Source organism: Colossoma macropomum, unplaced genomic scaffold (assembly GCF_904425465.1).
Source record: "Colossoma macropomum unplaced genomic scaffold, Colossoma_macropomum, whole genome shotgun sequence".
In the NCBI taxonomy this organism is placed as follows: Eukaryota; Metazoa; Chordata; class Actinopteri; order Characiformes; family Serrasalmidae; genus Colossoma; species Colossoma macropomum.
This window is the reverse complement of record NW_023494809.1, coordinates 27,002,636-27,020,841: the sequence shown is the minus strand read 5'-3', so window position 1 is coordinate 27,020,841 and position 18,206 is coordinate 27,002,636. Positions and strand designations below refer to the sequence as shown.

General features: G+C 40.3%; 1 protein-coding gene across 1 annotated transcript in view; it reads right to left on the bottom strand.

Moving 5' to 3' along the window:
* The window catches only part of ek1 (eph-like kinase 1), a 134,835-nt gene that overhangs the window by 55,234 nt on the left and 61,395 nt on the right, over positions 1 to 18,206 (bottom strand). The window contains exons 4-5 of the mRNA XM_036558388.1: positions 10,459 to 10,614; positions 8,427 to 8,786 (exon numbers count right to left, since the gene is read on the bottom strand). Of these exons, the coding sequence (XP_036414281.1) occupies positions 8,427 to 8,786; positions 10,459 to 10,614 (516 nt within the window). The remainder of the gene's footprint in view (positions 1 to 8,426; positions 8,787 to 10,458; positions 10,615 to 18,206) is intronic.

Sequence of the window (18,206 nt, the reverse complement as noted above, 5' to 3'; positions counted from 1 at the left end):
GAAAAACGAAATCTAAGGTTTTCCTCCAACAGCAACAGTGCTGGGAAAGACTAAAGCATAATCACTACATCTGAGGTTTCCATACTGTATGTGTGCAACTTTATATGTTGCTGCTGTCCAAAGAAAACACTGTATCTCCATTTTTAAAATTTTTTGACATAATCTGAAAAGGCCTGTTGACTTTTACATTCTGTGTAAATTTCATGGTGAATGGACCAAAAGAAAAAATTCAGGTTCCACTGACGTAAATTAAAAGTAAAGTAGGTTTTTTCCTTTTCCTGTAAAGTTACCATTTTGGAGATACAAGGTTTTCTTCCAACAACAGCGATATCTATTTGTATATGTGTATGTAGCCTTAATGATATATAATGAATCTCATTTTAGTCCTGTCTTTAGTGACTAAAGACGCAAAATGTGTGCATACACTAAGGCATTATCTGTTTTTGAGGTTTCTATACTATATGTGCATTATACACATCATTTCTGTTGGAGCAATCTCACAACTCCATCATAGCAACTTTATAGAAAAAGGATTTATGATTTATGGATATTATTTTCTGACATATTTTATTGCATTTTTTACATGCGTACAAACCAGTTGTACATAAAAACTGCTAATTAGTTATGATTTGGGTAAATCGTGATAAACTTGCACAATAACGTTCCACAATTTAGTCAAATAAGTTGCAGTTTCAACAATGATTTTGTAAAGACGCAGAGCAGCTCTGTTTTCGCAAGCTCCCTCTACACTGTTACAGTCCGATCAATGAAACAGTCCCTCCTCTGAGCAGAGCTTAAAAACAGTCACAACGAACACAGCTGCAGCACAGCAGAAGGAGGAGCAGAGGGAAAACTTTTTCTCCCTCAAACAGATGAAAACTCACATCCCACCCAGTGTGGAGAAGTAAAAATGCTCAGTCTCATGAAGGCATGCATGTTTACACTCACAGACTTTGTGTATATGAAGTACAAGTCACAAAAACAAAACGACAAACTGAGTTTGTCTCCAAATTATCTTTGTTCCTCTTGAATCTTTCTCTTTGGCTTTTCGATAGCTACTAGCTAGGTGAGACTGTTGTCTGCATTGCTATGGTGACCAGCAGTCTGCGTGCTGATCTTCAGGGTTAAGGGGTAAGTTAGCAGTTATACATTAACTCCAGCATAGCAGTATGTAGCATATTTTATAGTGGTACAGTATAAGTACAAGTAAGTTGTTCCATGCTGTATTATATGTTGGAGCGGCTTCACAGTGCTCTATGGCAGGGTTCTCAACTCCGGTCATGACTTCAAAGAGCCTTGTATGATAGTGGTCATCATATGGGCAGCTTTTTACTTTTATTTTTAACGATTATTGTTATGATAATAGTCTATATGCAATATATGCATATACGGTCTTGCGATTTCTGTTATTTCAAGTAAATTATGAACGCTTAGCTAAGGCTAAATTGTTGAACTTTGGGACAGCAGGGCATCTGCAAAGCCGCCTTCTTCATCTTGACACCACCTCATAAGCATTCTAGTTCACAATACATGCAGCCATGGCTAGATTTTTCATTTTCCATTCACGCATCCCTTTATGAAATGTTCAAAAAATGTATAAGTGCAGAAATATGTATGTATTCATGATTTTTTTTCTGGTTCATTTTCATAGCCTTACAGGCTATATGTAATTAATCATATTTCAGTCATTTTTACATATTTCTTTCACATATTCTGAAAAGAAAACAGAATGCATGCATATAGTATGTGCTGGGAAGGACCAATGGCATAATCTGTACAAAGCAGACTACCTACTACATACATATACACATGCATTTATCAGTCAGCCTGGCCACAAAACAATATGTATATTGTTTGAATGGTTATATGTAATGTATGTATTCCAGGTTTGTTTTCATAGCTTTGTGTGCTGTAAGTAATGGATCTGATTTCGATCATGTCCGCGGTGATTAAAGATATATACACTGAAAACAAACACACGCCTGGCTGCTCTCAGAGTCGTCTACTGAATATTTTAACGGTACACACGAGGGGCCGCGCACTCGGAGCGTCGGCCCGACCGCCATCGCTCTCTCCTCCTTCCATCCACACCTCCGGTAGCGTTTCCAGGGTAACGGCAGTGTCGGATCTCATAAGAGCGAGAGGCTGTTGATGTGAGTGTCCTGGTCCAGTGCTCTCTCTCCGTCCCCTCATCATGCCTCAGTCTCTCTCTCTCTCTGCCACTTTCCTTCTCTCACATTTTCTATTTCTCTCCATGCCTCCTCCTCTCTCTCTCTCTTTCTCTCTCTCAGGCACCCACAGACTTCGCCTTTCTCTCTCACACTTTCCTTCTCATGTTCTCACTCTCTCGTCCTCTTTCTTCTTCTCTTATATGCTCACTCTCTCTCCCACTTTTTTCCTTCTTTCTCTCCTTCACTCCTTCTCTCCTCCACTGTGATGGTCCTAATATCTATTCCCTACACTGGAAAGTCAGGAGCTTACAGACCAGCATTATGAGGAAAAGAATCTATGAATGACTAAACAATTTCATACATTAATGTTACACAGGTTTGCTCATCACTCTGTGACAGAACTCATAGGCTTCTTTTCCACTGCAGGGCTGAAAAGTTCTGAGCATGGAAGGTAATCATTCCAGTGTCATAAAAACTCCAGCAGCACTGCTGTGCCTGATCCACTCAGACCAGCACAACACACACTAACACACCACCACCACGTCAGTGTTACTGCAGTGCTGAGAATGATCCACCACCCAACTAATGCTCTGTGAGGGTCCATGGGGGTCCTGACCACTGAAGAACAGGGTAAAAAGGGGGCTAACAAAGTACGCAGAGAAACAGATGGACTACAGTCTGTACAGTAAGTGGAGCTGATAAAATGGACAATGAGCGTAGAAACAAGGAGGTGGTCATAATGTTATGCCTGATCTGTGTGTTTTGTCTTGTGTACTTTCACTAAACCCTCAAATTATGAGGTTGTTTAGCTATCAAAATGTGAAAAATGCTACATACATGCTACAAGCAAGCTAACACTCCTGCATGGAAACGGCATGAAAATAAGTATAGTATTAAACTTCACTATTATATAACCACAGCTCCTCAAACTGGAGCCTAAATCTGATAAAACAGCTGAACTACTATGTTTGACAAGCTTGCTGGCTTATGTGGGGTTTTGGTGAGTTTGCCAGTCTAATGATGTCAGTTCAATGTGCAGTAGTGTTAGTTTGCATGTAGCAATATTTGTATTTATTTTGACTCTTTAACAGCCTTACAAATTAAGCGATCACTAGACACACATTTTGTTTTTTTCCCCAGCGATTGACGAAAATAGCATTCATTTGTTCAAATACAGATTAGACCCAGAGTTTCTAACATGGACACGAATTCAACTACAGACACGGCTTTAGAGATCTATTTCGACATGTACAACATAGTGCATAGAGCTATTCTGCGTCTACTAGAGATCATTTACATAACAACTATTGTGGTGCATTGTGAGATCGTAAGATAACACTTTATTCACCAGTGTTTTCTCACAGCACATACTTTGCAAAAAAAAATAAGTCATCCTAAATTTAGTGAGTAGTTGCAAAAAATTCTCATTTTGAAATTGTTGTAAGAATATTTTAACATTTTTTCATATTTCTGCATAATTCAGCCATTGAGAGGTAAACAAAGTTTTACAGAGTGGTTTGATACGAAATGGTTCATTTTAGGCCCATTTGGCCTATTTTATTGTTATCCAAAATGACCAGTGAACCTACCAGTGTGCATGTCTTCTAATTTTTTATGTTATGGTGATAGTGATAAAATAGGGATGAAGCTAAAAAATATGTTTTTCTTTGTAAACTGCTTTACCTTTAAACACTTCAGACATCTGGTTCCTATCAAAGCTGTTGAGAACAATTCTGAGTTTCTCATGAATTGCACATTTCACACCAAAACACTCTAAACGACTTTGTTTACATCTTAACAGCTTTAATATACAGACATTTTGGAAAAATCTATTTTAAAATGTCCAAAAACAGGTTGAGTAGTCTTATAATAGTATGCATAACATTACATAATAATCATGTAATAATAATTACATTGTATAATAATCACATAATTTTATATAATATAGGATTCTTAAAATATATAAATATATAATATTGAGAAATGCTACATATATTAACTGCATTTAAGATGTTGTGCCAAGAATCCACTCCTGTGTAAATCATTCCTCTAGTCACATTTGTGTATTTGGTGTATATTTTCTATTTCTGGATCATTCCAAAATAATCAAATTCAAACTAAATCATGCTGAAATTTTGCACAGTAATTTTATGAAAAATGTTTAAAAAAAAAAATCAGTATTTAGTAAAACTGTGAGGCCGGAGATTTACACCGCAAGGCACAGCTCTGGCTAAATCACATCAAACACCCCTGCAGGCGAGGGCAGCCACCGTCCCTCCTACGCACCCCAGCGGCCCCTAAAACCCACTGGGTGGGGGCCAGGAGGTTATGGGAGGACTAAGAGAGCCCTCTCCAAACACAGTGTGAGCTCAAGAGGGGGCAGAATAGAGGATTAGCCCTGACTGAAAGCCTGCCTGCAGCTGAAGAGCGAGGCTGCAATCAGAGACAGGGAGGAGGCTGACTCACATCTGCTCAGTGCACATAACCACAAGCCCTCTAACGCACTGGAAACACACACCCACTTCTCATCTCTGACCCTCTTATGGATAAATCATCATGACAGAGCTAAAAAAATATTTTCTCTATTAAATAAATATGTCCTTGTAAAGTCTTCGACAGTCACGTTTACGGCTTGCCAAAGGCCCACTTCCCTGCTCTCATGCCAACACGTGAAAGGAGATATATTCTGGCCTACATTTCAGAGTACAAGCCTTATTGTTCAGTTCTGATTTTTTGCTCCTCTCTCTCTCTCTCTGAGGTCTCGATGGTGGAGATCGTTGTGGATATGCTATAGACATCAGGGTTGGGTGATATAATAGTAATAATGTATACTGCAGTAATTCAAAATGACAAGATTTCAAAACGATGACAATTTCAAATAGAGACTTTGCATCATTTTAGCGCTAGTTCGAGTTTTAGAACCAAGCCAGTGCTGCGTGTGGCACATTTGGCCTGCTAACTAAGCGATCCTTAGCTTAGCTAAAACGCTACAATCCTAAATACCACAGAACAGGTTCAATTTCGGTTTTCTGTCACTTCAACACCAGTCATCAGTTTTTATCATCCACAATTGTTTCAGCAGAGCACGATTAGTTAGAGTCAGACATGTCCTATGGCACTGTTTGGACCTGTAGCCTGGTTGTAAAGATAGCATTAAGTTAGCTGATTCAATGTTTTGTCCTCCAAACTGCCAAGATTATAACACCTGTTATTATGTTTTACATTTTATTTTTACTTATTAATACAGTTTTTGGCATGGGCTGCTGTATATGTACAGTTTCTGAACTTTAACTGGCTGTTTTTTGTTTTTTGTTCTTTTTTGGAGGGAGGGGGGTGGGGGGTCTTATACTGTTCTCTTGTCTTTATCTACAAAAAACAAAATAAAATAAAATAAAATAAAAACCTTTGATGGCACTTGCTCAACCTCGGCCCCTCAGATTTGAGACATCTAAATTGTTTCCAGTGCTTTAGTAAACCAGAATCAAACATGTTCTGTTATCATGCTAGCTAAGCTAATGTACACCAGCTCCTCTCTCCTAGTTAGCAGCACTGTTTAACATCTAGCAAGTGTTAAATAGATGGTTTGACATTTACTGGAACTTTCTGACTATTTTCTATTTTGAAATAATGCAGGATGAGACAGCACAAAAGCAACATAAATGGATATTCAAGTGAATTAATTTAAAGATGTGGCCTAACAGGTCATCCCCAGGTCCATGTGCAAGGCTTCTAGAAAGGGCCTCCTTATTCCAAGACACAATCACACAAATGAGGTGAAGAGGACGAGAAGTAACAGTTTAAAATCCACATCTAGCCAAAGTCAGTATTATATAAATGGTAGAAATCCTAAGCAAATGTGCATAAATGGGTGTTTTTGTATTATTTATCAGAGGTCTCAGTTTTTACTAGTAGGCAGCCTATATAGTAGCGGAGAACAGACTGGCACAAGCACATCTTTTCACCATATCTAGAACTTCAAAATATATTCACGGGAAACGCTGGCGCTAATGATGAGGGCTAAGAAAATGAGGTGGGGCTTGGAAATACCCTGAAGAAGCAGAAGATGAGGAGATGGCTGCCCCAATCCACAGGATCAGTGTACACTGTGCCTAACCCAGACGCTATGCCAATGATTTCACATTGTTCTTTCAGAGGTACGCTGGATGCTACGGACTGTGATTTGCTAGAAAAAATGACAGAGAACTGTCAAGCTAGCAGTGGCTTTATAAATTCTTTTTCATATTATATTCCCTGCAATTCAAGACTAGTTCAGAACACTGATGTGTTACTAAAAAGAGGTTTAGTCAGACCTCCCCAAGTGGCGTAGGTGTCTGAAGTTTCTTCCTGTTGTTAGGAGACTGTGAATAAATGCTAAGAGTCCAACAGAGCATAATTGGTCTTGTTTGAATGGATGCTGTGATGCGCAGTATGTGAAACGTTGAAAAAAAAAATGTACTTGTACAGATTTAGCATGTTTTGCCGGTGCATTGTGTCTTTATGTATTGTGATATAAGGTTCTAGATAAATTGCTGACCCCTACTTGACAGCTTACATTCCTGTTGGAAAGTGTGAATAGGCCTCTATTCTGAAAGGACCGATATGCACATATAATGTCCTTAGCTGCTGCTGACACACTGCCAGTGTGTCAACTGTGATAAGCACATGCAAAGTGAATTGTGATGTAAGAAATGAAAAACATGTATTCCAGTCTGACCATTCTCACAACAATTTAAAAACATATTCCCTGCAATGTTATTATATAATATAAAAATGATTTTCCACCAACTGAGCTGTAAGTGATGTTAGGAGGCAGTAAGCATGTCTCAGCTGAGTGAAGTGGCCTGGATGGGCTATAACGCTTCAACAGATCAGTTAAATAGGCCATTAAGACCTTACTGTCTATACAAAACTGAACTGGAGCCAGTGTGAACTGAATAATATCAGAGTAATATGCTCACATTTTCTTTTTCTGCTGATTACACAGGTGCCCTATTCTGAATATTACAGCAGTGGTCACTAACCGTCCTCCTGGAAATCTACCTTCCTGCACATTTCCGTTCCAACCCAAAACTCATTCACCTCATCAAAGACTTCTGAGGGCAATAATAAGAGAATCAGGTGGGGTTAGAGGTGGGCAACATGGTAAAAATACAGTATCGCGATACTTCAGCCAATTTTCACAATACACAATTATGTCACCATATTTAATTTTTCTGACATCTGAAATGTCGGAAATTTAAAAGATACTATGAAAACTTTAAAACTTTATTTTTTCATTTAATGTTTCACATACTGTGTTGCACTGAATAAGCCTAAACAGGACTAATGATGCTCTCTTTGTAGTGAAACATGCAGTTCTATGTATCCATGGTTTATTCCGAAAGGCATATTGTGATATAGTGGGATGTAATTTACCACAATAACAAAAAAGTACTGTCATACTGCCCAGCCCTAGTGGGGTGAATTAGGGTTGGAGCTAAAGTCTCTCAGGAAGGTAGACCTCCAAAAGCAGGGTTGGTGATCTCTGCATTACAGTAACATGTAATCTAGTACACTCTCAGAAATAAAGGTAGTAAACTGTCACTGGGACAGTGCCCCTCTTGTCACTGGGGTGGGACCTTCAAGGGTACATCTCAGTACCTTTAGTCAGGGAACATAACTGAACCATAATCCACTGAAATGATATGTTCTAAGCTGTACTGACTCCACACACCCCGTCTCGTCTCCAGGCTTTTATTTTACTGTTCTGTTTTAAAACATTCGGTTATGAAAAGGTACAAATATGAACTTTTCACCTGGAAAACTTATTTAAGGTTCACAATCAGACCTTAAAACCACTGTTGAACCTTTGAGGGAACATTTACATTGTTTGTACCTTGATGAACGAAAAATGTACCTGAACAGAACCTTTATTTCTAACAGTGTATCTATGAAAGAAAAGTTTCTGTAGGGAAAAGTATGTATCTAATTTTAGATCAGTTTCTCAAGTAGTAAAAAGCAGTCTTAGAGATATTACTGAAATGGAACTCAATAAGCTAGCACCCACGTACACCAAAGTCTTTAACAATAGCTTTTGATTGAATTGAAAAACTAATAAGCTCAAGAATAAGACCTGCAACCTTAAATGATCATATCATGGTCAAATAAATCAGAAAAAAGACAAATTTAGAACAAAATCTGATTTGTGCCAAGTCAACCTGAAAATATAAATCATATAATCATAGTCTTAAGAGTAGAGCAGAATGTGTGACTCACCTGTCTGGCTGGTGGTAACATTGACGGACACCAGGTGTCGGGGGCTGGGGCTCAGGTCAGAGACGCCGTTTAGGGCCTCAATGCTGAAGGTGTAATTGGTCCGGGGCTGCAGCTCAGTGACCAACACTCTGGGATGGGCCAGGCCGAACTGTCGGGGGTTAAAGTGAGGTCCGCTTCCGCAGGGTACGCACCTCTCGCCTGTCCCGCTGGCTCCTGGGGCCGCCTCGCCCGAACATTTTTTACAGTGGACACTGTAGGTGACATCACCTCTTCCACCACTGTCACGCGGTGGACTCCACTCCAAAGTCACGGCTGTCTCGTTCACCGTGGAGATGGGGTTGCCTGGCGCTGATGGAGGTCCTAATACACATACACACAAATAAACACAAGATAAATCAGCCAGGATGTGTTCGGTGTCTGAATTTTGCTTCCTGACATTCACTCAAGATTTAAAGGCTAATGTAGATTGTATTGGAACTTCGGGTACATCAGTTAACACTGTGCACCTTGCGTCTCTAATCATCACATACTTGCCTCAATCCATGTTAAAGGAAGAGTTCAGTCAAATAATTCTAATGTTGCTAACAATAAAGCAATGTGAATAGCTAACAGTCAGCATTATGTAGATAAAATCATGCTCATTTGTGGCTCCATATCTATACTAGCATATTTGGTCAAGTTATTGCTTTAGGTAACTCATACAGACTTACTTATATTGTTTGACACTGTGTGACATACTGGAATCCAAAAAAATGGACAAAACCTTGTCACTGTGCAGGGACATTACTGCATACTGAGCCACTGACAGGACAGCCTCACTGAACACCAACTGGACTTTATATCTCTATTCATTCCTATGCACTGCCAATTTGTTTACACATCCATACACATCGTACATTGAACTGCCACTTGTTTATACGCCCAGGAATATTGTACAATTATTAACATATTGCTGTTGTCGGAAGAAAACCTTGTATCTCCAAAACAGTAACTTTACAGGAAAAGGAAAAAATGCTTTACTTTTAATATAAGTCAATGGAAGGGCCACAGGAATTTTCAAATTAAGTCAAAAACTGAAAAACGGTTTTCTTCCGACAACAGCAATATGTTATTGTTTACAGTGTTTAGTCACAAAGTTCATTCACTGGACATAACATGCACCGCTGCATTGTCACCTGCATAATATTTATGCGATTTTACTTACTTATTTTTGTACTGCACATCATATTTTATGGTTGTTTTGGTATATTCTACTATATATCTTTACTTCTTCTATTTATTCATCTGTATAATAACACACAGCAATACTTTTGCTCTTGTTTTGCTCTTTCCCTCAACTTTCCCTCTGGGATTAACAAGTGATCGATCGATGCAGTAGCAGCAGCCATCTCAAAGCCAAATTTTGTCTGTACCTGTGTAAATTTGATTGTTCAAAAACAATTTATTTAATCCTAACAAAGGCACCAAAAGGTCCTGGTGTAACAAAAGTGGTCGATGCTACGTCGAAGTTGTCACGCAATTCTTGCAGGGTAAGTGTTAAAGGTCGGCGCTGTAAAAGCCGACACCATGCAAAGGTTTATTCAATGTTACTGTAGTTACATTTCCATGTTTAGCCTAGCGACCTACTGGGTTTTTTAGTCAGTGATTAGTAGAGGTACCAGATAAAATGGCCAATGAGTGTAGGTACAGGGCAGACGTGCCTGAAAAACTGAGAAATTGGTGCCATAAAATACGGACAGACCCTTCTCACTGTGTAACATCTTACTATCGAATATTATTTTGTTTTGCTACTAGTAAACACAAGCGCTTTACCGTGGCAGAGACATGATTGAGAAGTCTGCAGTAGTGCAGCTAGGCTAACTATGCTAGCTGAATATAGAAAAAATATTTCTCTTTTTGCTAGTTTAGCTTGTGTAGAGGACAATGACTGCACAGCTCTAGCATTCTCAGCAGCTAAAACATTTCCCTTTGTTTTTCCCTTTGAGTGACCAACATTCAGGACACCAAAAAAGGCTGACATAAATTAGCTTACTTGTGCAGGCCATGGAGCGAGGGTCAGTCTCTGCTCTATAGAAGCCCCTTTCGCACACGCACTCGGAGGCCTTGTCCTGATGAGAGTAACTATGTGGGGGGCACTTCACGCAATAGGCGTCCATGGCAGAGGCCTTGTAGAAGCCGGAACGACAGGCTGTGAATAAAACGGAAAAACAAAGAGTCGTCCATCAGAAATGTGGAGCACTTACACAACTTAAGCTGCAGGAGGAAAAAAAAGGCACAACAGAGTACACACACAGCCTGATGATGCAGAGTGCTTTGGACTGGACTGATCTGCAATGAACTGTAAAGAAAAGAAAGCTAGCCAGGCCTAAATAGGGACTGCAGAGACCCAAACGTTGCTCAGATCTAATGTGAGGGAGGCTCTCCGCTCAGTTCTCGTCTAGTTGTGCAGCGAGGCATGGCTAACGGCCTGGCTGTGGGACGGGGAGGGGGTAGGCACGTGCCGATAGAGTGCCCGTGTTTATGCGAGCAGGGCGTGGGTTAAGTGTGTCCTCGCCGATTGGCTTCTGTGTGTGTGTGTGTGTGTGTGTGTGTGTGTGTGTGTGTGTGTGCGTGTGCATTGGAGCGCGGCACCTCCGGGACGGCGCGCCAGACTCCCATATTGCCCGCAAAACTAAAAGCAAACCCTTTATTTTTGCAAACACGTCTCAAACATGTCACTTCTCATCAAGCACAGCATGCCGCCTCCACCCTAGTTGCCTCCCTTTTCCGAGGGCCAGGCACTGTTCTGCCGGCGTCTCTAATGGACAGGGAAAGCAGCGACGCAGCACTGCTCCCTGCACTCCACAGCTCAGTCGGGTCACCTTGGCCCACTGGCGAGTTTCTCAACATGTTTCTCGCCCTTAGACACATCCGTCCTCATGCTAGCGCAGTAGTTGAAGTGACAGTTGCAAAGTGGCGAAAAAAGTTAATTTACATAACGTTCCCCTTACCCCACATGTGATCGACGAGCCGGGACGTGTTTGGTATCCAAGTTTACTTCTTTAGGTTTGCGCAGGCACTACGAGGCTAATGTAGCTAACAAGTAATGAAAGCTAACAGCCCACCAATTAGCACTGTGCACATTGCATGACTAAATTATCACACACGTGTTTGAAACCATGTCGAGTTGTTAAGCAATCTCAACCAGATTTAGGTCCGGGACACACCAAGCCAACTATCGGCCAATTGACCGCGTCAGGTCAATAGTGAGTGTCGGTGGCCGACTGTTGCCTGCAGTCAGCGTGGCGTGCATGGCACTGTTGGCTCAAGTCGGTCCTCATCAGCGCTTTGAGCATGCTGAATTGCCATCGGCCACGAGAGAAGGTAAACAAAGAGAGAAACGAAAGCAAGAAAGAAATAAACGCAAAAAATGGCCACTCTCAAGAGGACGCACAATTGTGAACGGCCTCATAGCCAAGTTGTAGCTGGGTCATTCTACAGAAACGTCCATTTTTGTGTCCCTAGCGTTTACAGACATATTACACTTAAAAAAAAATGTTAGGGTTACAATTTTATATTTTAAAATAAAACAATAAGTTCTTTTAACAGTTACACCTTCTTGAGCCTCAAAGCAATATTGGTTTTTAAATCAATTATATAGAATTCCAAGCACCACGGAAGAGCTCGTCCTCACAGTCATGTGTAAAGGGTAAGTGCCATACTTTGAAGAACAAAACACTACAATAATCTATACATGACTATGGAATACATAAATTAAACGACAAAGAAAACAAATGCCAAATAAATATTATAAAATATATAATGAAAGTTGTCCCCAGGAGTCGTGTCACTGGTGTTACCGGATAACAAAAAATCCTTATTTTGCATCACACTGATGACATCACTTGACTTCCTTTTACCTATTTTCTGAAGATCTATGAAGAAAAGCACATGGTGAGTCCACTGTGTCTTTCAGTTATCAGAGATTTTCTCATTTAGCTCATGATTTCATATGAAGCTTTTAGCTGAAGTCACTGGTGTGACCGACTTTATTCTTAGGTTATTGTGAAAAAATAGAACACAAACAGATTAAATAACATATTTCAGTGGATGTTCCATGATTGTCAACATGTGGTTTGATGCTCTGTAGCAGCCATTTAGTAAAATACATTGTTCATTAAAAATGTCTCTGGTGTTACCTTTCTTATGTGTGACACCAATGAGGATCAGTAACACCAGTGACTCCTATGGAGAGATAGAAAAGTGGACGTTTCTGTAGAATGACCCACCTACAAAAATTACATTTTTCACTGAACTATCACCACACGCTTCAACCTGCCTCAGGCCTCACATGCACTCAATCAGTTCTGTGAGATAGCGAAGTCAACACACCAATTACCACATGTACAAAAAGTTTATCATTACTGATGATGACAAACCTTTTAATACTCCTGATTAGAGTATGCCCTAATTGGCAAGGCCTAAAATTAAACTGACCATGATTTCATTGTTTCCTTTTCTCCCCTCAATTAAATAATAACATCAGTGAGGCTGTAAGTGTTATTACTGCCTCACTGTTATTACTGGTATGACATTGCAATGGATTATTGAGACAAGAGAAATATCAATGTCATACATCCAATATAACTGCATCATAATGTTCAGGCCATCTTCCTTCACTGCCTCCAATTCATTAACTAATGATCTGCTTTACAACCAGTTCACCACAGCTTAATCATGTCCATTTGCATGGGATTAATACACTTAGCAGTAAACCACTGCTTTAATATATATTATCCCATTTCATATATTAATCTTCATATATCATTAAAATCACACAGTGGGGGCAATGGCTTATGGAATTTATATATGGTCAGTGATTTTGTACTGTGCATTTTTCGTCCTTATCTGCCTTGGTTCATTTGTTCTCTTACAACAAGAAGACTTACTGTCATATACATCAAGAAAAACCCCAAAATGAAAGGCACTCACAGCAACACAGAGCCAACATGCACGCTCTACGCCGCCTTGGCATGCAGGCTTTCTGAAAGATTAAAGACAGCATTTAAAAACTTATTTTAAATGCTGAAATCTGGTCTGAAGCAACACAGACCACCACAATTGAGACCACAATTACTGAACTGAAGGCTCCGTTTTATTGTCTGGTAGTGTGAAATTACACAGTTCATCACTCTCCATGGCAAAACACACTGCATTTTTTCCAGCCTGAGTTTTCTCCAGTAATTTGTGTAATAAAAACCATTCAAAGCAGTGAAATTGTCAGCTGTACTTGCCAGCTAAGTCTCCCATCTCTTTCAATGAATTGGCTTGTAACCAAGCTCGTAGTGCTTAAATTGTAGTATTTTCCTTTGTGCTAACCATGCTAACTGAGTTTCCCCCCATGCCACAAATATTCTTCTTTCCTCTACTTAACACATTCACACACACATCTTTATCCCTCATGCCTATACCGCCGCTTTAGCGAAAGCCTTCTGCTAACAGGCTTACTGTAACATAAATCCGCGATATGAGAACGTGCACGCTCACTGACCTAAATAGTTTCAAGCCAGTACCTAGCTCTCCAGGCTGCAATGTGAAGTTATGCTAAGTCCCAGCTCTCCCAGCGGTAACATAAAGAAAGCGGGGATTAAAACACTAGCTCACAGGTTCATGATCTAGTTACCATACAGCACTATATTAGCTAGTGGAGTTTATTATGGCATCTGTGCCTGTAGTCCATGTCAAACAGTGTGGTGAAAGCTGAGCAAATTGCTAGCACTGAGCTAGAACCAAATCTTGGGACCTGTGTGTACACTGGTTTTAATATATTTTCAGGACTAAAATCCTTGTTTCTACTCACATTGTCCATTTTATCAGCTCCACTTACTATATAGGTGCACTTTGTAGTTCTACAGTTACAGACTGTAGTCCATCTGTTTCTCTGCATACTTTGTTAGCCCCCTTTTAGCCTGTTCTTCAGTGGTCAGGACCCCCATGGACCCTCACAGGTACTATTTGGGTGGTGGATCATTCTCAGCACTGCAGTAACACTGACGTGGTGGTGGTGGTGTTAGTGTGTGTTGTGCTGGTCTGAGTGGATCAGACACAGCAGTGCTGCTGGAGTTTTTAAACACCTCAGTGTCACTGCTGGACTGAGAATAGTCCACCAACCAAAAATATCCAGCCAACGGCGTCCTGTGGTCAGCGTTCTGTGAACACTGATGAAGGACTAGAGGATGACCAACACAAACTGTGCAGCAGCAGATGAGCTATCGTCTCTGACTTTACATCTACAAGGTGGACTGACAAGGTAGGAGTGTCTAATAGAGTGGACAGTGAGTGGACACAGTGTTTAAAAACTCCAGCAGCACTGCTGTGTCTGATCCACTCGTACCAGCACAACACACACTAACACACCACCACCACATCAGTGTTACTAGGGTCATAATGTTATGCCTGACTGGTGTATTTGTAATGCAAATGTATGTACAGTACTGTGTAAAAGTCAAATACCACAATTCATTTATTTAATTTCCAGTCATTAGGTGCAAGTTATTATTTTTTAAGCATCAAGAAGCAGAAGCCTGAACAACTAATATAATTCCAGTCTTGGTAGTATTTAGCGTGTCCACCCTCTGACTCTGTTCTTTTCGGGAGACTTTCAGTTTTTCAAAGAAATGTGGAATGATACTTTTTTTCACACCTTCAAAGTTCAGTCTTGGCTGGTTTTGCATTTTCTGTTTCTCATGATCCAAATAATCCCAAACACATTCAGTGATGTTGAGCTCTGGACTCACAGCATTAACAGACCTAATATCTAAAACTTTCTTATTTCCAAATCAAAAAAGCAGCCACCCTTCTACTTCATTAAAGTGGATTTGCTGTTGTCACCTTTATCAAATTTATGTTTGCAGCCAAAAAGTTGTAGACTGTTTAGTTTGTGTCACAAATTACTGTTTCAAAAAAGAAACATTATTTTTTCCGCATTTGGAAAAAAACAGTTTAACTGCATATAAAACAGAAGCCTCAACAGCTACAGCTTCAATGTTTTTGAAAACTTTCCAGTTTTTCAAAGAAATCTTAGAAGTCTTAGAAGTTGGTTGATCATTTTCTGAAGTAATCAAACACATTCAGTGATGTTGAAGTCTGGACTGTGGGGTGGTCAGTCCATCGTTCAGCTTCTTTGTTTGATGTGTCCGTCTCCTTTTCTCAGTGAGGTTCTTCTTGAACAGCTACACATCCTTTCAGACCCATAGCGCTGAGTCGTCTTCTCACAGTGGAAGGATGGGCAGAAACACCTGTGGATGTTTTCAGATCTGAAGCAGCTTGATTTTCTCCTCTCTCTAAAAGATGAAAGCTTTAAGTGCTGTTTATCTGATGGTAATAGTTCTGGTGGTCTCCTAGGCCTTGCACAATTGCTAGGAGTCTCATTTTCTCTCTTTTAATATGTTTTCATTCACCAGTTTTTTAGAAACTATCTCCTCAGAAATATCTCCTGAAAAAATGAATAACTTGTACTTAATGGTGTTTTGAATGGAAATTATTTAATTAAAAGAACAGTGGGCTCTGCACAGTACTGTATGAATGACCACATGTCCTGACTTTGCATAAAAACAAGTGTGAGTGTATGTGTGTGTGTTGCGGTTTCCAGCTCCTCCGCTTCTCGCTGCCAAATCTGACAGGCCTTAGAAAGCTTGGCCTCTCGTGGAACCCCACCAGCCTGACGTGCCAAAGCCGGCGCCTCGGCAACAAGGCCAGCTCTATATGTGCCCGTTAGCAGTTAACTATAGAACAAGGAAAGAAAAGAAAACAGCGGCATAAAAAAAAGGGTCCTGGAGAATCGGTTTGACCCTGAGCTGAGCGCAAAGGAATTCCTTCATACTTGGGCAGCGTTTCTGAGTGTAGCAATCATGGAGGGTCTGAAAAGAAGGGCTGTCACAGGGGTTGTTCCACATTTTCCAAGAGAGGATTTAAGTACTTTGTCTTTCAACTATTTCTAGAGCACCTTGTTGAGCTTGGACCTTTCATTCCCCTAATCGAGCAAACCAAGAATGCTAGGCTGTGGATGCCACGGTCACCAAACCGTGCAGCAGAAAGTCAATGTAAATAAATATGAGAACCTACACTCTGAAAAATAACGGTGATAAAAAGTATCCCGGCACAGAAGAACCATTTTCAGTTTCTCATAGAACATTTGAGTTAATGGTTTTCCATTTTGACAAACGCCAGAACCTTTTACAGTTTAAAGAACGACAATGTAAGAATTCTATATCAATTAAAGGTTGTTTTTCCCCCCAGAGCTGTACATCTAAGCTAGGAACCATTCAGGGGCATTTATTTTTAAGAGTGTAACATAGCAATCAATCTGTCCAACAGGATCCCTCTCTGAGCTCCCATTCTCAAAAGTGCCATATCGACCTAAGAGCCAAGTTTCAATCAAGCCAAAGGGAGAACAATAAAAGGAAAACATCTTCACTAGATGAGAGATGGCTCACTTATCAAATATTTAGATGCACATGGTTGGTGCATTCTTTGATCAATGTAATCAATAGACTTTATGTATGATATCTGAGTCCAAGGAGATTGCAAACCTGGCTTGGGAAAGGAAAGCGAGAGAGTTTGTGTTTGTGGGTAATGAAGAAAGACACTGAAGGCAGTGAGTGAGTTTAATGCCTCCTCCTTTGGGATGAATGGCTGCGGGTGTAATTCTCATTCAGTGCACGGCCTCTAGTCCATAATGAATGAGGCAGATCAATAGACATCAACCTGCCACCTTGACAGCAAATCAGCAAGAGAGGATCCCCCATCACCCCATCATAAGGCTGAGAGACACACACACACACACCATGCTTTTACCATACACTCTCAAGAGCTCGACTGATATATTGGTTGACTGATAATACTGGCACTTATGTATTTTATCGTATTGCACTGTTCTGTGTTTAACTCTGTCCCTTTTTCACTAGGTGTCAATGACCTTCTGATTCTACCAGTATCTGAGCTTAGGACTGACTTTCTCTCTAACCTATCGGTAGCTAGCGAAGATTCTTTCTCTGGATAGACAAAGCACTTTTTGTAAGTCGCTCTGGATAAGAGCGTCTGCTAAATGATGTAAATGTACTGGCCAAAAATTAGGTTTTGCAAGTGTATTGTTAATGGCGAACTGATGGCTAATAAACAATACACAGATCAGGCGTAACATTATGACCACCTCCTTGTTTCTGCGGTCATTGTCCATTTTATCAGCTCCACTTACTATATAGGTGCACTTTGTAGTTCTACAGTTACAGACTGTAGTCCATCGGTTTCTCTGCATACTTTGTTAGTCCCCTTTTACCCTGTTCTTCAGTGGTCAGGACCCCCATGGACCCTCACAGAGCAGGTACTATTTGTGTGGTGGATCATTCTCAGCACTGCAGTAACACTGACGTGGTGGTGGTGTGTTAGTGTGTGTTGTGCTGGTACGAGTGGATCAGACACAGCAGATTTTGCCCCACAGTGCCCTGTATGTACCCTCTTTGGATTTAAAAATGAACGTTCTAGGACAAAACCTTCTCAAGACTCTTATAAAAACAATGTCTCAGGCATTAGGCAGCATTATTTCCTGTAATAAATATCCATGAAGGAGCTTTTAGAGACATTCAACATTTCTGGATGTCTGGTTCCTATCATCACCACTGTGAACAATTCTTACTCAGTACATTTCTGTAGAACATCAGACCAATCTGAATGCCTTAGTTTACATCTTAACCATTCAATCATGCAAAATTTGTCCTTTACTGGCATCACATACCAGTCTAT